Source organism: Nerophis ophidion, linkage group LG06, assembly GCF_033978795.1.
Source record: "Nerophis ophidion isolate RoL-2023_Sa linkage group LG06, RoL_Noph_v1.0, whole genome shotgun sequence".
Taxonomy (NCBI): domain Eukaryota; kingdom Metazoa; phylum Chordata; class Actinopteri; order Syngnathiformes; family Syngnathidae; genus Nerophis; species Nerophis ophidion.
This window is the reverse complement of record NC_084616.1, coordinates 821,575-844,315: the sequence shown is the minus strand read 5'-3', so window position 1 is coordinate 844,315 and position 22,741 is coordinate 821,575. Positions and strand designations below refer to the sequence as shown.

Below are 22,741 nucleotides of genomic sequence, written 5' to 3'. Positions count from 1 at the left end.
TGCAAAACACCCGCTACACTTATTCATGTTTGCCACATTTTAGCTGCTTGATATTTCTGATTGATTACAAAACTTTAAGGAAATCGTCACAAAAGTTAACAAGGTAGAAGTCAAACAAACTGAATATCCAATTATATTAATCTTTAATTTTATATCCATTACAATGAATGCAATATGTACACACACATATACATATATATATATATATATATATATATATATATATATATATATATATATATATATATATATATATATATGTCTTAATAAGATTATCCCGAGAATAGTGCTCGATACGGTGGTAAAGCGCAATATGTATGTGTGGGGGGAAAAAAATGTAAAAATGATTGAGGGAACCCCTCATGAAACAGTTCAGTAGAGAAGAAGTAGTCTTGTGATTTTTCCATATACATATATATATATATATATATATATATACACATACATTATATATGTATATACACATACATACATATATATACACATATATATACTTACATACATACATACATATATATATATATATATACACACATATATATACACATATATACATATATATACAGTACATAAATACATATATATACATACTTATATATATATATATATATCTATATACACATATATATACATATATATATATATAGATATCTATATATATAGACACTCCAATACGTGCACCATGACAGCAACCACCCACCCACCACCACGAAAAGAATACCTTCCTGGAATTAATAAAAAGCTATCGATGCTGTCATCTAGCAAAGCTGAATTGGACCAAGCAACCCCCCCGTACCAGAAAGCACTTGATGAAAGCGGATACAACTTCACCCTCACCTATGAACTCACCCCAGGAAACCAACCAAAAAAGAGCAGAAAACGAAACAACATCATCTGGTACAATCCACCATTCAGCAAGAACATTTCAACCAATTTCGGCCACAAGTTCCTCACTCTGATCGACAAACACTTCCCCAAAGGCAACACCCTAAGAAAAATATTCAACAAGAACAACATTAAATTGAGCTACAGCTGTATGAATAACATGCAACAAATCATTTCAAACCACAACAAAGCAATTGCAAAAGGACTGCCTACCCCCAGACTAAACGACTCTGAAACCAATAAGGAATGTAACTGTCGCAAGAAACCTGATTGCCCTCTCAACGGGGGGTGCTTACAAACATCAGTCGTTTACCAAGCAAAGGTAACACGCAAGGACATTAGCACATCCGACACGTACGTAAGATTAACCGAAGGAGCGTTTAAAACCAGATGGAATAATCACAAGGCCTCCTTTATAAACTAGACTTTGCGGAATTCTACAGAACTCAGCAAACACATTTGGAACCTCAAAGACAATAATGTTGAATATTCAATAACATGGCAAATCCTTGCATCCAGCACACCTTACAACAGTGGTAATAAATGATGCAACCTATGCTTGAAAGAGAAACTGTTTATTATATATCATCCAGACCTGTCATCCCTCAACAAGCGCAGTGAAATCATTTCAACATGTCGCCACAGACGGAAACACCTCCCAGGTAACACATGAGCCAATCACCACACCCTACGCCTGTTTGTACCCACCCACTCTGTGCTCTATATAAACCATTGTATGTGAATGCTTCCATTAAAATCGCCTGATGATTGAGGGAACCCCTCATGAAACACTTCTGTAGAGACGAAGTAGTCTTGTGATTTTTCCCACACCTACATATATATATATATATATATATTTATATCTATATGTATACACATAGACACACACACACACACACACACACACACACACACACACACACACACACACACACACACACACACACACACACACACACACACACACACACACACACACACACACACACACACACACACACACACACCAGGTGGCTTAACCATGATATTTTCCAAAACCAAGTAATAAAATAAAATAAGTTTTAATATTTATTTTTTGGTTTATGCTTTCTATGTGATTTTGGTGTGGTTCCTGTATATTTTGATCCTTTTCATGGTCAAAATCGCGGAAATTCCATGTTTCCTGATCAAACCAATGCAACAGACGAGAAGTGAGGCAGACACAGGCGGTGCCTCCACGGCTACATACAGTGTGTATTGGGCATGTGCGTGCGAGGGGGTGGAAAAGGCAGGCCATGAGGCAGCAAGTACCTCTGCCTCAAGGTAGGGGGCGATACATTGTAAACTTGCAGTTGAATGCATCAGCAGTACTCTGACTGGCCACACGGGGAGAAGTGGGGGCGCTCAAGCTAGCAGACACAGGTCTCTCCAGCGGAAGACAGCATTTTTTTCTTTTCTTTATTTTTCAACTGTATTTATAACAAACATGGCATTTTTATTAGAGTAAGCCAGCGTTTGTGAGTGTTTTTGTCAGATGCTAAAATATTGTTTAATTTTTTGGAGTGAAATTCAATGAAATGAATGTTTCTGCCAATATGGAGGATTATATACTGTATCCAAGATGAAATACTTGCCAATATGGACGATTATATACTGTATCCAAGATGAAATACTTGCCAATATGGAGGATTATATACTGTATCCAAGATGAAGTATTTGCCAATATGGAGGATTATATACTGTATCCAAGATGAAGTACTTGCCAATATGGAGGATTATATACTGTATCCAAGATGAAGTACTTGCCAATATGGAGGATTATATACTGTATCCAAGATGAAATACTTGCCAATATGGAGGATTATATACTGTATCCAAGATGAAGTACTTGCCAATATGGAGGATTATATACTGTATCCAAGATGAAGTACTTGCCAATATGGAGGATTATATACTGTATCCAAGATGAAGTACTTGCCAATATGGAGGATTATATACTGTATCCAAGATGAAGTACTTGCCAATATGGAGGATTATATACTGTATCCAAGATGAAGTACTTGCCAATATGGAGGATTATATACTGTATCCAAGATGAAGTATTTGCCAATATGGAGGATTATATACTGTATCCAAGATGAAGTATTTGCCAATATGGAGGATTGTATACTGTATCCAAGATAAAGTATTTGCCAATATGGGGGATTATATACTGTATCCAAGATGAAGTATTTGCCAATATGGAGGATTATATACTGTATCCAAGATGAAGTACTTGCCAATATGGAGGATTATATACTGTATCCAAGATGAAGTACTTGCCAATATGGAGGATTATATACTGTATCCAAGATGAAGTACTTGCCAATATGGAGGATTATATACTGTATCCAAGATGAAATACTTGCCAATATGGACGATTATATACTGTATCCAAGATGAAATACTTGCCAATATGGAGGATTATATACTGTATCCAAGATGAAGTATTTGCCAATATGGAGGATTATATACTGTATCCAAGATGAAGTACTTGCCAATATGGAGGATTATATACTGTATCCAAGATGAAGTACTTGCCAATATGGAGGATTATATACTGTATCCAAGATGAAATACTTGCCAATATGGAGGATTATATACTGTATCCAAGATGAAGTACTTGCCAATATGGAGGATTATATACTGTATCCAAGATGAAGTACTTGCCAATATGGAGGATTATATACTGTATCCAAGATGAAGTACTTGCCAATATGGAGGATTATATACTGTATCCAAGATGAAGTACTTGCCAATATGGAGGATTATATACTGTATCCAAGATGAAGTACTTGCCAATATGGAGGATTATATACTGTATCCAAGATGAAGTACTTGCCAATATGGAGGATTATATACTGTATCCAAGATGAAGTACTTCTCTAACTGGACTTGAAGACAAAAGTAATGTGATCATACAAAGTATGTTTTCATGGAAGATACAGTAGTTATTACTGCTTCACATACAAACACAGAAAGGTAAAATACACTCACAATACTTGATTTATTTGGTTAAAAGCAAATGGGACCAAAAAGTATTTAATAACAACTTTATCAAATACTTTTTGGACCCATTTATCATATCATAATATCACTATGACAACGTTTTTATGAAAGCAAATAACTCCCTTTTTTCCTGTAACTCTAATCTGCAACCTAAATCTCTAATGTGCAACATAAATCTCTAATCTGCAACCTAAATCTCTAATGTGCAACCTAAATCTCTAATGTGCAACATAAATCTCTAATGTGCAACCTAAATCTCTAATCTGCAACCTATATCTCTAATCTGCAATTTAAATCTCTAATGTGCAACATAAATCTCTAATCTGCAACCTAAATCTCTAATGTGCAACCTAAATCTCTAATGTGCAACCTAAATCTCTAATGTGCAACCTAAATCTCTAATGTGCAACATAAATCTCTAATCTGCAACCTAAATCTCTAATGTGCAACCTAAATCTCTAATGTGCAACCTAAATCTCTAATGTGCAACCTAAATCTCTAATGTGCAACCTAAATCTCTAATCTGCAACCTAAATCTCTAATGTGCAACATAAATCTCTAATCTGCAACCTAAATCTCTAATGTGCAACCTAAATCTCTAATGTGCAACCTAAATCTCTAATGTGCAACCTAAATCTCTAATGTGCAACCTAAATCTCTAATCTGCAACCTATATCTCTAATCTGCAATTTAAATCTCTAATGTGCAACATAAATCTCTAATCTGCAACCTAAATCTCTAATGTGCAACCTAAATCTCTAATGTGCAACCTAAATCTCTAATGTGCAACCTAAATCTCTAATGTGCAACATAAATCTCTAATCTGCAACCTAAATCTCTAATGTGCAACCTAAATCTCTAATGTGCAACCTAAATCTCTAATGTGCAACCTAAATCTCTAATGTGCAACCTAAATCTCTAATCTGCAACCTAAATCTCTAATGTGCAACATAAATCTCTAATCTGCAACCTAAATCTCTAATGTGCAACCTAAATCTCTAATGTGCAACCTAAATCTCTAATGTGCAACCTAAATCTCTAATGTGCAACCTAAATCAACAATGACTAGAGCTTCACATATGAATTGAAGTAAAAAAAAAAAGAAACAAAAGTATGTATGCCTCACGCACGCACGCACGCACGCACGCACGCACGCACGCACGCACGCACGCACGCACGCACGCACGCACGCACGCACGCACGCACGCACGCACGCACGCACGCACGCACGCACGCACACACACACACACACACACACACACACACACACACACACACACACACACACACACACCCCGTTTCCATATTGAGTTGGGAAATTGTGTTGCATGTAAATATAAACAGAATACAATGATTTGCAAATCCTTTTCAAGCCATATTCAGTTGAATATGCTACAAAGACAACATATTTCATGTTCAAACTCATAAACTTTATTTTTTTTGCAAATAATAATTAACTTAGAATTTGATGGCTGCAACAGGTGCCAAAGTAGTTGGGAAAGGGCATGTTCACCACTGTGTTACATCACCTTTTCTTTTAACAACACTCAATAAACGTTTGGGAACTGAGGAAACTAATTGTTGAAGCTTTGAAAGTGGAATTCTTTCCCATTCTTGTTTTATGTAGAGCTTCAGTCCTTCAACAGTCCGGGGTCTCCGCTGTCCTATTTTACGCTTCATAATGCACCACACATTTTCCATGGGAGACAGGTCTGGACTGCAGGCGGGCCAGGAAAGTACCCGCACTCTTTTTTTACAAAGCCACGCTGTTGTAACACGTGCTGAATGTGGCTTGGCATTGTCTTGCTGAAATAACAGACGGCGCTCAAATGGCAGCATATGTTGTTCCAAAAGCTGTATGTACCTTTCAGCATTAATGGTGCCTTCACACATGTGTAAGTTACCCATGCCTTGGGCACTAATGCACCCCCATACCATCACACATGTGTAAGTTACCCATGACTTGGGCACTAATGCACCCCCATACCATCACACATGCTGACTTTTGAAATTTGCGTCGATAACAGTCTTGATATTCGACACAATGTCGAATATTTCCAATAACAATTTGAAATGTGGACTCGTCAGACCACAGAACACTTTTCCACTTTGCATCAGTCCATCTTAGATGATCTCGGGCCCAGAAAAGCCGGCGGTGTTTCTGGCTGTTGTTGATAAATGGCTTTCGCTTTGCATAGTAGAGCTTTAACTTGCACTTACAGATGTAGCGACCAACTTTATTTAGTGGCAGTGGTTTTATGAAGTGTTCTTGAGCCCATGTGGTGATATCCTTTGGATATTGATGTCGGTTTTTGATACAGTGCCGTCTGAGGGATGGAAGGTCACGGTCATTCAATGTTGGTTTCCGGCCATGCTGCTTACGTGGAGTGATTTCTCCAGATTCTCTGAACCTTTTGATGATATTATGGAGCGTAGATGTTGAAATCTCTAAATTTCTTGCAATGTCACTTTGAGAAAGGTTGTTCTTAAACTGTTTGACTATTTGCTCACACAGTTGTGGACAAAGGGGTGTACCTCGCCCCATCCTTTCTTGTGAAAGACTGAGCATTTTACGGAAGCTGCTTTTATAGCCAATCATGGCACCCACCTGTTCCCAATTAGCCTGCACACCTGTGGGATGTTCCAAATAAGTGTTTGATGAGCATTTCTCAACTTTATCAGTATTTATTGCCACCTTTCCCAACTTCTTTTTCACGTGTTGCTGGCATCAAATTCTAAAGTTAATGATTATTTGCAAAAAAAATTGTTTATCAGTTTGAACATGAAATATGTTGTCTTTGTAGCATATTCAACTGAATATGGCTTGAAAAGGATTTGCAAATCATTGTATTCTGTTTATATTTACATCCAACACAATTTCCCAACTCATATACACACACACATAAATATATACACGTGTATATATATACACATATATATATAAACATATACATAAATGTACACATATATATAAACATATATAAACACACATATACATATATATATATATATATATATATATACATACATATGTAGGTGTGGGAAAAAATCACAAGACTACTTCATCTCTACAGAACTGTTTCATGAGGGGTTCCCTCAATCATCAGGAGATATGTATATATACATATACATATATATATATGTACTGTATATGTATGCATATGTGTATGTATATATATATATATATATATATATATCCCAATGCAACCCCCAAGTCAACAGGTTTGGACATCCCTGGATCAGGGTTAGTGTTGGGTCATCATGGCGCTGCTATCCTTTGAAAAGCAGACTTTGTTTGCTGCAACTTACATCATTCTGCTCGGTGACCTGGTCCAGCAGCCGCTTCTGCACCCCCAGCAGGTACGGAGTGGGCGCCATCACAACGTCAATCAGGATGGATGGAACGATGGAAATCAAGGTGTGCTGCCAGGTGAAAGGGTAAAGAAGGGCTGCGACCGCATGAATGACCTGGGACAATGTGCTGCAGAGACAAGAACATATCAAGAAGGTTTTTGCCACCCACCCATTCACGTCAAATCAAACACTACCTGGGTTGTGTCACCAACTTTGGTGATCACTCCAGCAACACTGAGAGCCCTTGTTGGTCTTTTCCAATGCCAACCAAGGAATTGACTAAAAAGGGCTTCAAAGTACATCAAGTAACCCAGCAGGCAGGCCCAAGACATTGATACAACTTTGATTATCTCCTTTAAATCTAAAAATTAAACACTTTAATTTGGAAGTTCAGACAACATTGATGTCCAACGTTGGACCCACGTTGTTGGTTGGGAAATGAGCACATTTCAAAGGTCAAAACACCGTCACAACCTGACATTGAAGAAACCTTGTCATAAATAATGTTGTTTCAATGTTGTAGAATGATGGTTGGGAAATGAGCACATTTCAAAGGTCAAAACACCGTCACAACCTGACATTGAAGAAACCTTGTCATAAATAATGTTGTTTCAATGTTGTAGAATGATGGTTGGGAAATGAGCACATTTCAAAGGTCAAAACACCGTCACAACCTGACATTGAAGAAACCTTGTCATAAATAATGTTGTTTCAATGTTGTAGAATGATGGTTGGGAAATGAGCACATTTCAAAGGTCAAAACACCGTCACAAGCTGACATTGATGAAACCTTGTCATAAATAATGTTGTTTCAATGTTGTAGAATAATGGTTGGGAAATGAGCACATTTCAAAGGTCAAAACACCGTCACAAGCTGACATTGATGAAACCTTGTCATAAATAATGTTGTTTCAATGTTGTAGAATAATGGTTGGGAAATGAGCACATTTCAAAGGTCAAAACACCGTCACAAGCTGACATTGATGAAACCTTGTCATAAATAATGTTGTTTCAATGTTGTAGAATAATGGTTGGGAAATGAGCACATTTCAAAGGTCAAAACACCGTCACAACCTGACATTGAAGAAACCTTGTCATAAATAATGTTGTTTCAATGTTGTAGAATGATGGTTGGGAAATGAGCACATTTCAAAGGTCAAAACACCGTCACAAGCTGACATTGATGAAACCTTGTCATAAATAATGTTGTTTCAATGTTGTAGAATAATGGTTGGGAAATGAGCACATTTCAAAGGTCAAAACACCGTCACAAGCTGACATTGATGAAACCTTGTCATAAATAATGTTGTTTCAATGTTGTAGAATAATGGTTGGGAAATGAGCACATTTCAAAGGTCAAAACACCGTCACAAGCTGACATTGATGAAACCTTGTCATAAATAATGTTGTTTCAATGTTGTAGAATAATGGTTGGGAAATGAGCACATTTCAAAGGTCAAAACACCGTCACAACCTGACATTGAAGAAACCTTGTCATAAATAATGTTGTTTCAATGTTGTAGAATGATGGTTGGGAAATGAGCACATTTCAAAGGTCAAAACACCGTCACAACCCGACATTGATGAAACCTTGTCATAAATAATGTTTCAATGTTAGGTTTGAGTTGCTCAACGTCAGGACCTCATTCAACAAGTTCTCAATGTTGTTTTAATGTCTTGTGCCTGCTGGGGAGGTTGGACTTCCAAAAATGTGCTACCTTGATGGGATGATACATTGGCTTTGCTATCGACATGCTACTTATTATTTGATGTGGCCATTTCAACACCTCTAACTGTAATCATGAATTACAACTCATATGCGCATTACAATCAAACAGCTGCTGTGTCCTAAGTACAATACTTACAGTATTGGGACTTTTTAGGGCGTAACAAAAGACTAGGTTCAGCAAAGTCTATACACTACAGACATGTAATTAATGTCATACTTGCAATTGTGATAATAAAACAAGAAATAACAACTGGACAACAGTAATCATAATCATCCCATTTTTAAATGCTGCAATAAAAATGAGATTTTATTAACTAAAACAATGAATATTTATTAACACGCATATACACACACACAATTACTGACAATTGGTACCGTTAAGGACCGGTATCGATTCCCAGTTAACAAGAATCGGTACCGTATCAATTCAAATGTGAACAGTATCCATCCTAGTGACAAGAGATTCAAAGGAAAAACACTTTTGTGTAACATTTTTTTATTTTGCCAATCCCTCACGACGGCAGATTTGACTAACAATGTAGATAACCGTGAATTGATGAAGGTGGACCCCGACTTATTGGGGTGTTAGCATTTAGTGGTCAATTGTACGAGATATGTACTGTACGGTGCAATCTACTAAGAAAAGTTTCAATCAATCAATCAAAAACGAGGATTCATATTAAAAAAATGTAGTGACATGACATGTGATATTTACAGTATTTTACCCATTCTTTACTGAGCACAAAGTAGGGCTCGGCTGACATACTAAATGTTTTATATCGGTCCATATTGATACTTTTTCATTTTTTTTTGAGAACCAGGAGAAAAAGATATGAAATGTGAACATTTCTATTCCACATGTAACTTCCTCTGATGATGATAAGGCAGAAAGGAAAGGTCAACACGAGCATGGAAAACACTGCGACGATGTCACCAACATTGAAGACTTGACAATAATCTTGCCTTGCATCATCTACACACCACATTGCTCCTTTGGGAAACCTGTCCTCTTTTATCCACTATTTCTTCATGTTGACTTTTGTCTCCTCACTCCATGCAAAGAATCAAGCAAAGGTGATGGTTGATGCTGTGATCAGTGATCACTTCCTGCCTTGCTCAGTTACCAGGGAGCGAGTGCCTTTGTTCGTGCAACCAACCTTGCTTCCATACTTCACGCTTCTTCCGGCGAAAAAAAAGATTGAACATTGCGATGCACTTGGGCCACTTTGTAGCTATATTTATATAGCGAGTAGAGAAAGAGAGGTGTACCTCGATTTACTGGGTATTCAAAAACAAGCGGCAGTGTAGCTCCACCACCACAAGCCCAGGTAGTGTGCAGAAAAGCTGCAGAAGCATGCAAGTCAACCTTTATCACTTCCTTAAGTGCTAAGAAAAGACATCTTACAGTAAAGACACTTTTCTGTTTTAGTGCACCTCTTTTTAAATAGCACCTTGTAGGAAGAAAACCTACCCTATTTAGCCATTGTGCTTATTGTTTTGCTTGTGTATATTTGAGGGACCCCACCCCCTCCTGAACAGAGACAGAACCTATTTTGTTATTCAAGTGCAACATTTTGCTAACAGACAGTATATTTTCTTATACTATTTGTTTGTTTTATTCAACTTGGTATTCAAAAGTTGACATTTCAATGACAATGTTAGAATAAAGGAGGAATACAAGTTAATTGCATTTGAAATGGTGTACCTCCCTTGTAATGATGTATTATCATTAGAAACCTGCTTCAGTCGCTCTCCAAAAAATGATCAGCCCTATTTTGTAGATCCATGTATCATCCAGCAAAATGTGCCGACCCACAGACAACTTTCTAAATGTCTTTAAATGAAAAATGTGTTCATTGAATCAAAGTAATCTTATATAGTCAGTGGCATCTTCCCTCCATGATATTGATTGATTGATTGATTGAAACTTTTATTAGTAGATTGCACAGTACAGTACATATTATTAGTAGATTGCACAGTACAGTACATATTATTAGTAGATTGCACAGTACAGTACATATTATTAGTAGATTGCACAGTACAGTACATATTATTAGTAGATTGCACAGTACAGTACATATTATTAGTAGATTGCACAGTACAGTACATATTATTAGTAGATTGCACAGTACAGTACATATTATTAGTAGATTGCACAGTACAGTACATATTATTAGTAGATTGCACAGTACAGTACATATTATTAGTAGATTGCACAGTACAGTACATATTATTAGTAGATTGCACAGTACAGTACATATTATTAGTAGATTGCACAGTACAGTACATATTATTAGTAGATTGCACAGTACAGTACATATTATTAGTAGATTGCACAGTACAGTACATATTATTAGTAGATTGCACAGTACAGTACATATTATTAGTAGATTGCACAGTACAGTACATATTATTAGTAGATTGCACAGTACAGTACATATTATTAGTAGATTGTACAGTACAGTACATATTATTAGTAGATTGCACAGTACAGTACATATTATTAGTAGATTGCACAGTACAGTACATATTATTAGTAGATTGCACAGTACAGTACATATTATTAGTAGATTGCACAGTACAGTACATATTCCGTACAATTGACCACTAAATGGTAACACCCCAATAAGTTTTTCAACTTGTTTAAGTCGGGGTCCACCTTCATCAATTCATGGTACATATTATTGCCTGGAAGAAAAGGATTGTACTTACTAAAGAGTTTCCTAGCAGATAAGACATTCCCTTTCATGACGCCACCTGTCCTTTTCACACATACAACAACTTGCAAAACCTGTTTTTCCCGTTTGTCTGTTACTGCAAGCAACGAGACCGAGGCCGCAGAGTAAAATACCCCAAAAAAGGGAGTTCCTGGCATGTTGAATGGGGGGGGACACACAGTCGGCCTGTGGCTTGAACGACTTCCATACTTCCACCAAAGTCCGCTGTCACACTCAGATGAGCAGAAGGAAATGGATGAGTGTTCACTCCAAACATTTTCTAACCTTTGACTAAATACATTTGTTGAGTGGCTTGAGGCATTTCAAAGGGAGCTCATTGTATCATTTACAGAATTGGATATGACGCTGAAATAATCTCATGCATATGTTTAAAGACACCTTTGTGTGACACAGTCAATACTTTTGCTGTATTATTCCGTTGTTGTTGCTTATTATCGCAACATACATTTAATCGAAAGCCATAAAAAGTGTCTTTGATTAACATGTGTTTTCCTTTGTGGGAAGAATGGTGAAGTATGGAAGCAAGGTTGGTTGCATGAACAAAGACACCAGCTCCCTGGTAACCAGGAAGTGGTCAGTGAGCAGTGGGCGTGGCACGCTAACAGCCAATCAGGTGACAGCATCTACTATCAGCTTTGGTTGATTCTTTGCATGGAGCGAGAAAAGAAAGTAAAAATTAAGAAATTGTGAATAAAGAGGAATAGTCACATGGACAGTATGGCACTTTTTGGTTTTTTATCTCAAACAGACCGTAGTCAGACCAATGTGGTGTGTAAACTACTGACCAATGTGGTGTGTAAACTACTGACCAATGTGGTGTGTAAACTACTGACCAATGTGGTGTGTAAACTACTGACCAATGTGGTGTGTAAACTACTGACCAATGTGGTGTGTAAACTACTGACCAATGTGGTGTGTAAACTACTGACCAATGTGGTGTGTAAACTACTGACCAATGTGGTGTGTAAACTACTGACCAATGTGGTGTGTAAACTACTGACCAATGTGGTGTGTAAACTACTGACCAATGTGGTGTGTAAACTACTGACCAATGTGGTGTGTAAACTACTGACCAATGTGGTGTGTAAACTACTGACCAATGTGGTGTGTAAACTACTGACCAATGTGGTGTGTAAACTACTGACCAATGTGGTGTGTAAACTACTGACCAATGTGGTGTGTAAACTACTGACCAATGTGGTGTGTAAACTACTGACCAATGTGGTGTGTAAACTACTGACCAATGTGGTGTGTAAACTACTGACCAATGTGGTGAGTAAACTACTGACCAATGTGGTGTGTAAACTACTGACCAATGTGGTGTGTAAACTACTGACCAATGTGGTGTGTAAACTACTGACCAATGTGGTGTGTAAACTACTGACCAATGTGGTGTGTAAACTACTGACCAATGTGGTGAGTAAACTACTGACCAATGTGGTGTGTAAACTACTGACCAATGTGGTGTGTAAACTACTGACCAATGTGGTGTGTAAACTACTGACCAATGTGGTGTGTAAACTACTGACCAATGTGGTGTGTAAACTACTGACCAATGTGGTGTGTAAACTACTGACCAATGTGGTGTGTAAACTACTGACCAATGTGGTGTGTAAACTACTGACCAATGTGGTGTGTAAACTACTGACCAATGTGGTGTGTAAACTACTGACCAATGTGGTGTGTAAATGATTGACCAATGTGGTGTGTAAACTACTGACCAATGTGGTGTGTAAACTACTGACCAATGTGGTGTGTAAACTACTGACCAATGTGGTGTGTAAACTACTGACCAATGTGGTGTGTAAACTACTGACCAATGTGGTGTGTAAATGATTGACCAATGTGGTGTGTAAACTACTGACCAATGTGGTGTGTAAACTATTGACCAATGTGGTGTGTAAACTACTGACCAATGTGGTGTGTAAACTACTGACCAATGTGGTGTGTAAACTACTGACCAATGTGGTGTGTAAACTACTGACCAATGTGGTGTGTAAACTACTGACCAATGTGGTGTGTAAACTACTGACCAATGTGGTGTGTAAACTACTGACCAATGTGGTGTGTAAACTACTGACCCATGTGGTGTGTAAACTACTGACCAATGTGGTGTGTAAACTACTGACCAATGTGGTGAGTAAACTACTGACCAATGTGGTGTGTAAACTACTGACCAATGTGGTGTGTAAACTACTGACCAATGTGGTGTGTAAACTACTGACCAATGTGGTGTGTAAACTACTGACCAATGTGGTGTGTAAACTACTGACCAATGTGGTGTGTAAACTACTGACCAATGTGGTGTGTAAACTACTGACCAATGTGGTGTGTAAACTACTGACCAATGTGGTGTGTAAACTACTGACCAATGTGGTGTGTAAATGATTGACCAATGTGGTGTGTAAACTACTGACCAATGTGGTGTGTAAACTACTGACCAATGTGGTGTGTAAACTACTGACCAATGTGGTGTGTAAACTACTGACCAATGTGGTGTGTAAATGATTGACCAATGTGGTGTGTAAACTACTGACCAATGTGGTGTGTAAACTATTGACCAATGTGGTGTGTAAACTACTGACCAATGTGGTGTGTAAACTACTGACCAATGTGGTGTGTAAACTACTGACCAATGTGGTGTGTAAACTACTGACCAATGTGGTGTGTAAACTACTGACCAATGTGGTGTGTAAACTACTGACCAATGTGGTGTGTAAACTACTGACCAATGTGGTGTGTAAACTACTGACCAATGTGGTGAGTAAACTACTGACCAATGTGGTGTGTAAACTACTGACCAATGTGGTGTGTAAACTACTGACCAATGTGGTGTGTAAACTACTGACCAATGTGGTGTGTAAACTACTGACCAATGTGGTGTGTAAACTACTGACCAATGTGGTGTGTAAACTACTGACCAATGTGGTGTGTAAACTACTGACCAATGTGGTGTGTAAACTACTGACCAATGTGGTGTGTAAACTACTGACCAATGTGGTGTGTAAACTACTGACCAATGTGGTGTGTAAACTACTGACCAATGTGGTGTGTAAACTACTGACCAATGTGGTGTGTAAACTACTGACCAATGTGGTGTGTAAACTACTGACCAATGTGGTGTGTAAACTACTGACCAATGTGGTGTGTAAACTACTGACCAATGTGGTGTGTAAACTACTGACCAATGTGGTGTGTAAACTACTGACCAATGTGGTGAGTAAACTACTGACCAATGTGGTGTGTAAACTACTGACCAATGTGGTGTGTAAACTACTGACCAATGTGGTGTGTAAACTACTGACCAATGTGGTGTGTAAACTACTGACCAATGTGGTGTGTAAACTACTGACCAATGTGGTGTGTAAACTACTGACCAATGTGGTGTGTAAACTACTGACCAATGTGGTGTGTAAACTACTGACCAATGTGGTGTGTAAACTACTGACCAATGTGGTGTGTAAACTACTGACCAATGTGGTGTGTAAACTACTGACCAATGTGGTGTGTAAACTACTGACCAATGTGGTGTGTAAACTACTGACCAATGTGGTGTGTAAACTACTGACCAATGTGGTGTGTAAACTACTGACCAATGTGGTGTGTAAATGATTGACCAATGTGGTGTGTAAACTACTGACCAATGTGGTGTGTAAACTATTGACCAATGTGGTGTGTAAACTACTGACCAATGTGGTGTGTAAACTACTGACCAATGTGGTGTGTAAACTACTGACCAATGTGGTGTGTAAACTACTGACCAATGTGGTGTGTAAACTACTGACCAATGTGGTGTGTAAACTACTGACCAATGTGGTGTGTAAACTACTGACCAATGTGGTGTGTAAACTACTGACCAATGTGGTGTGTAAACTACTGACCAATGTGGTGAGTAAACTACTGACCAATGTGGTGTGTAAACTACTGACCAATGTGGTGTGTAAACTACTGACCAATGTGGTGTGTAAACTACTGACCAATGTGGTGTGTAAACTACTGACCAATGTGGTGTGTAAATGATTGACCAATGTGGTGTGTAAACTACTGACCAATGTGGTGTGTAAACTACTGACCAATGTGGTGTGTAAACTACTGACCAATGTGGTGTGTAAACTACTGACCAATGTGGTGTGTAAATGATTGACCAATGTGGTGTGTAAACTACTGACCAATGTGGTGTGTAAACTATTGACCAATGTGGTGTGTAAACTACTGACCAATGTGGTGTGTAAACTACTGACCAATGTGGTGTGTAAACTACTGACCAATGTGGTGTGTAAACTACTGACCAATGTGGTGTGTAAACTACTGACCAATGTGGTGTGTAAACTACTGACCAATGTGGTGTGTAAACTACTGACCAATGTGGTGTGTAAACTACTGACCAATGTGGTGAGTAAACTACTGACCAATGTGGTGTGTAAACTACTGACCAATGTGGTGTGTAAACTACTGACCAATGTGGTGTGTAAACTACTGACCAATGTGGTGTGTAAACTACTGACCAATGTGGTGTGTAAACTACTGACCAATGTGGTGTGTAAACTACTGACCAATGTGGTGTGTAAACTACTGACCAATGTGGTGTGTAAACTACTGACCAATGTGGTGTGTAAACTACTGACCAATGTGGTGTGTAAACTACTGACCAATGTGGTGTGTAAACTACTGACCAATGTGGTGTGTAAACTACTGACCAATGTGGTGTGTAAACTACTGACCAATGTGGTGTGTAAACTACTGACCAATGTGGTGTGTAAACTACTGACCAATGTGGTGTGTAAACTACTGACCAATGTGGTGTGTAAACTACTGACCAATGTGGTGTGTAAACTACTGACCAATGTGGTGTGTAAACTACTGACCAATGTGGTGTGTAAACTACTGACCAATGTGGTGTGTAAACTACTGACCAATGTGGTGTGTAAACTACTGACCAATGTGATGTGTAAACTACTGACCAATGTGGTGTGTAAACTACTGACCAATGTGGTGTGTAAACTACTGACCAATGTGGTGTGTAAACTACTGACCAATGTGGTGTGTAAACTACTGACCAATGTGGTGTGTAAACTACTGACCAATGTGGTGTGTAAACTACTGACCAATGTGGTGTGTAAAATACTGACCAATGTGGTGTGTAAACTACTGACCAATGTGGTGTGTAAATGATTGACCAATGTGGTGTGTAAACTACTGACCAATGTGGTGTGTAAACTACTGACCAATGTGGTGTGTAAATGATTGACCAATGTGGTGTGTAAACTACTGACCAATGTGGTGTGTAAACTACTGACCAATGTGGTGTGTAAATGATTGACCAATGTGGTGTGTAAACTACTGACCAATGTGGTGTGTAAACTACTGACCAATGTGGTGTGTAAACTACTGACCAATGTGGTGTGTAAACTACTGACCAATGTGGTGTGTAAACTACTGACCAATGTGGTGTGTAAACTACTGACCAATGTGGTGTGTAAACTACTGACCAATGTGGTGTGTAAACTACTGACCAATGTGGTGTGTAAATGATTGACCAATGTGGTGTGTAAACTACTGACCAATGTGGTGTGTAAACTACTGACCAATGTGGTGTGTAAATGATTGACCAATGTGGTGTGTAAACTACTGACCAATGTGGTGTGTAAACTACTGACCAATGTGGTGTGTAAACTACTGACCAATGTGGTGTGTAAACTACTGACCAATGTGGTGTGTAAACTACTGACCAATGTGGTGTGTAAATGATTGACCAATGTGGTGTGTAAACTACTGACCAATGTGGTGTGTAAACTACTGACCAATGTGGTGTGTAAACTACTGACCAATGTGGTGTGTAAACTACTGACCAATGTGGTGTGTAAACTACTGACCAATGTGGTGTGTAAATGATTGACCAATGTGGTGTGTAAACTACTGACCAATGTGGTGTGTAAATGATTGACCAATGTGGTGTGTAAACTACTGACCAATGTGGTGTGTAAATGATTGACCAATGTGGTGTGTAAACTACTGACCAATGTGGTGTGTAAATTATTGACCAATGTGGTGTGTAAACTACTGACCAATGTGGTGTGTAAACTACTGACCAATGTGGTGTGTAAATGATGCAAGGCAAGATTATTGAGAAGTGTTCAATGTGATTTGACTATTTTGTTGACATTGTTTGAGTGTTTTCCTTGCTCATGTTGACATTTACTTTCTTCCTTGAAAGCTGAGGGATTATCAACAGAGGAAGGTTACATTTCAAATAAAAATATTTATATTTAATATATTTTTTCACCAGGTACTTATTTTAAATAAGTCATAAAAAAAAGGACAATACTTATCGAATGATATAAAACACTTATACTGTGATATAGTTTTAATCTATATCACTCCGCCCTACTATGTGTTTATTTACAAATATTTTTCTGCTTTGCCTGAATGTTAGAATTTAGTTAATCAGATAGGTATGCATTGCTTTAAAGTAGAGTTAAAAAAAACTGACAACTCAAGGTTGTTTGATAGTCTCCTCGATAATGTTACTGTAAAACCAAGCACACAAAGAAAATAATTGTGTTAATTCGACAATACACTGAAAAAAAGCAGTTTTTGGCTCTTACGCCGCCAGCTTAATGCCAACATACAATTGACGATTCCATTGACTGGCGAACGAAAATGGAAAAACAGAGCAAAGAGGCATGACGTAATGAAAAAAAGCTGAAATGTTGAGAATAATAACCAATAAAAACACAAAAAATATGTTATAGCTTTTGATTAGCCTATTTTATAACACATGATTGTATACAGTAGGGATGTAACAATAGGTGGTATAATGATAAACTGCGGTAAAAGGGTTAGGATGACCCTTTTAGATTAATGGTAAAACTGTGATTGATAACGTTTTGATAAACTTACAGACCGGTGACACTGCTCATTTACTGGAGAAGCAGGCTAGTGCTAGCTTAGATGCTAACATGAATACAAGAAAGAGTCATGTATTTCCCCATAAAAAATGGCATCCCTCAGTTGAAACGTATATAAACACATTGCTGTCTAAGCTGTGCTCTCTTGGAACAATCCATACTCCAAGCAATATGACAACAGGAAGTCAATTTGCGTGATGTCACATAAACCGGACGTGACACATTTTTTTCTTCATCATCAAAAAAACTAAACAACTTTTACAAATTAAAACGGAAGAGAATAAACCCTCAAATAAAAATAACGTCTCTTTAAGTAACCACAATAATATTACATAACACATTTCTTCTGCCAAGAAAGTATGTTGTGTGGCTGTTTATCTAATGTATTTCATTTTCGAAATAAAACTTAGAGGAGTACTTTTAGAAGCACATGCAACAATACTCTGATAATAACAATAACTGTAATCATGTTGGTGATACTAATGTTCAAATTGTTACATCCCTAGTGTATATTTAATATGAGGAAGTCATGCCACATAATTATATGACTGAGGTGTACGCTGGCAAAGAAAGCGATCATGCTAATGTTAGCCTGCTAGCACTACAGCGTGAGAGGTGCAGTGTGCTAATATTACCCCAAGTCGTCAGCAATGAAAATGATGCGTCTCTCGAGGACAGCAGCGGCAAACACCAGCAGCACCTCCTCATCTGTCAGGCAGCTGAACAGCACTGGAAAGTCGACGTGTTCCAGCCAGGAGTCCAGCGGCCGCGTCAGTCTGATGATCTAGTTAGCACACAAATACTGCAGGTCACCACAGGTCTTCATGTATTCTTGTATGGACATCTAGTTAGCACACAAATACTGCAGGTCACCACAGGTCTTCATGTATTCTTGTATGGACATCTAGTTAGCACACAAATACTGCAGGTCACCACAGGTCTTCATGTATTCTTGTATGGACATCTAGTTAGCACACAAATACTGCAGGTCACCACAGGTCTTCATGTATTCTTGTATGGACATCTAGTTAGCACACAAATACTGCAGGTCACCACAGGTCTTCATGTATTCTTGTATGGACATCTAGTTAGCACACAAATACTGCAGGTCACCACAGGTCTTCATGTATTCTTGTATGGACATCTAGTTAGCACACAAATACTGCAGGTCACCACAGGTCTTCATGTATTCTTTATTCTTGTATGGACATCTAGTTAGCACACAAATACTGCAGGTCACCACAGGTCTTCATGTATTCTTGTATGGACATCTAGTTAGCACACAAATACTGCAGGTCACCACAGGTCTTCATGTATTCTTTATTCTTCTTTTTTGTTGTATTGACATCCCACAGCAACAACTCCTGCTCTCAGGCCCTTGCAGCTGCAACATACCTGATGCTGGCTTGAGCAATGCGGGACAGGTTGAGACCTAGCTCTAAACAAACACACCCACATTGAAAGATGCAGAGTCTTGTCAACCAAGACAGCCCCACAGCCTCCAGAGCCTTAAGGAACTCCGGGGTGATGTCATTCACCCCCGGGGCCTTTCCACCAAGGAGCTTTTTAACTACCTCAGCAACCTCAGCCCCAGAAATAGGAGAGCCCACCACAGATTCCCCAGGAACTGCTTCCTCATGTGTTGGTGGGATTGAGGAGGTCTTCAAAGTATCCACAACATCCGCAGTGGAGGTCAGCAGAACACCATCCCCACCATACACGGTGTTGACAGTGTACTGCTTCCCCTTCCTGAGGCGGCGGATAGTGGTGGTCCAGAATCGCTTTGAAGCCGTCCAGAAGTCGTTTTCCATGGCTTCCCTGAACTCCTCTCATGTCAGTTTTTGCCTCCGCGACCGCTGAAGCTGCACACTATGAGCCAAAAGGACCCCATAGGACTCCTTCTTCAGCTCGACGGCATCCCTCATAGTCGGCGTACCCCAGCGGGTTCTGGGATTACCGCCACGACAGGCACCAACCACAGCTCCAATCAGCCTCCTGGACAATAGAACATTGTCCACTCGGACGCAATATCCAGCACCTCCCTCGTGACATGTTCAAAGTTCTTCCGGATGACACAACTACTGGGGGATGGCGCGGGGAAGTTGGTAGAGTGGCGGTGCCAGCAACCTCAGGGTCACTGGTTCAATCCCCACCTTCTAGCATCCTAGTCATGTCCGTTGTGTCCTTGAGCAAGACACTTCACCCTTGCTCCTGATGGGTCCCAGTTAGCGCCTTGCTTAGCATGTCCCGCCATCAGTGTGTGAATGGGTGAATGTGGAAATAGTGTCAAAGTGCTTTGAGTTCCTTAAAAACATTTTAAAAAGCGCTATACAAGTACAACTCATTTAGCATTTACAAAGTGGATCATGGAACTAGAGCCGAGGCTGTCCTGGTGCCAAGGGCACATATGGACACCTTTATGTTTGATTGGTATTTCAGCTGCTGTTTGGTGCGTAAGCACAAACAAAAGTCAGGACCCGTCCCCCCGCCCGAAGGCAGAGGGAGTCGACCCTCTCGTCCACTGGCTTGAACTCCAACGTGCAGGCTTGGAGCCGGGGGGCAACAAGAATTAACACCCCAGCCCGTCGCCTCTCACTGCCAGCAACGCCAGAGTGGAAGAGAGTCCAGCCCCTCTTGAGAGAAGTGGTTCCAGAGCCCTTGCTGTGCATTCAAGTGAGTCCAACTATATCCAGCCGGAACTTCTCCACTTTGCACACTCGCTCAGGCTCCTTCCCCCCCAGTGAGGTGACGTTCCACGTCCCAAGAGCTAGCTTCTGTAGCCGAGGACCAGCCCAACCAAATGCCCTGACTTCGGCTGCCGCCCAGCTCACACTGTACCCGACCTCTATGGCCCCTGCTATGGGTGGTGAGCCCATTGGAGGGTGAACCCACGTTGCCTCTTCGGCCTGTGCCCATGGGGACAGGCCCGGCCATCGTGCTCCACATCTGGGCCTGGCTCCAGGGGGGAGCCCCGGTGACCCGCATCCGGGCGAGGGGAAATCTAGGTTCTCCATTTTAACTTTTCATAAAGGTCTTTGCACTGCTCTTTGTCTGATCCCTCACCTCGGACCTGTTTGTCTTGGGAGACCCTCCCCGGGGGCATAGAAGTCCCAGGACAACATAGCTCCTAGGATCATTGGGACACGCTAACTCCTCTACCATGACGTGGCAGCACAGAGAGGAGTAAAAAAAAAAACCACACACATATATATATATATATATATATATATATATATTATATAAATAAAATACATAAATAATAATAAAACATAACAATAACAACAACAACAACAAAAATATACAGGTGCTGTTCATATTATTAGAATATCATGAAAAAGTTGATTTATTTCAGTAATTATATTCAGAAAGTGAAACTTACATATTATATCAATTCATTACACACATAGTGATATATTTGAAATGTTTATTTCTTTCCATTTTGATGATTAGTACTGACAATTACTGAAAATCCCAAATTCAGTATCTCAGAAAATTTGAATATTAGTTACGACTAGTACCAAAAAATATTTTTTAGAAATGTGGGCCAAGTGAAAAGTATGAAGATGTAAAGTTTCAGCATGTACGGCAATCAATACTTAGTTGCAGCTCCTTTTGCCTGAATTGCTGCAGCAATACATGGAGTCCAGCAGTCTGTTGCACCCTCAGGTGTTATGAGAGCCCAGCTTGCTTTAATAGTGGCCTTCAGCTCTTCAGCATTGTTGGCTCTGGCATCTGGCATCTTCCCCTTCACAATACCACATAGCTTTTCTATGGGGTTAAGGTCAGGTGAGTTTGCAGGCCAATCAAGAACAGGGATACCATGGTCCTTAAAGCAGGTACTGGTAGATTTGGCACTGTGTGCAGGTGCCAAGTCATGTTGGAAAATTAAATCTTCACCTCCATAAAATTGGTCCGCAGCAGGCAGCATAAAACTTCCTGGTAGACTGCTTCATTGACCCTAGACCTCAGGAAACACAGTGGACCAACACCAGCAGATGACATGGCACCCCAGACCATTACCCATTGTGGACATATGACACTGGACTTCGGGCAACGTGGATTCTGTGCCTCTCCTGTCTTCCTCCAGACTCTGGGACCTT

General features: G+C 39.4%; 1 protein-coding gene across 5 annotated transcripts in view; it reads right to left on the bottom strand.

Annotated features, from left to right (window-relative positions):
• LOC133554026 (DENN domain-containing protein 2D-like) overlaps positions 1 to 22,741 on the bottom strand; it is an 86,327-nt gene that overhangs the window by 7,335 nt on the left and 56,251 nt on the right. For all 5 annotated transcript variants that reach the window (XM_061902358.1, XM_061902356.1, XM_061902359.1 and 2 more), the window contains 2 exons: positions 19,277 to 19,425; positions 7,222 to 7,393 (listed from right to left, as the gene is read on the bottom strand). In XM_061902358.1, the coding sequence (XP_061758342.1) occupies positions 7,222 to 7,393; positions 19,277 to 19,425 (321 nt within the window). The remainder of the gene's footprint in view (positions 1 to 7,221; positions 7,394 to 19,276; positions 19,426 to 22,741) is intronic.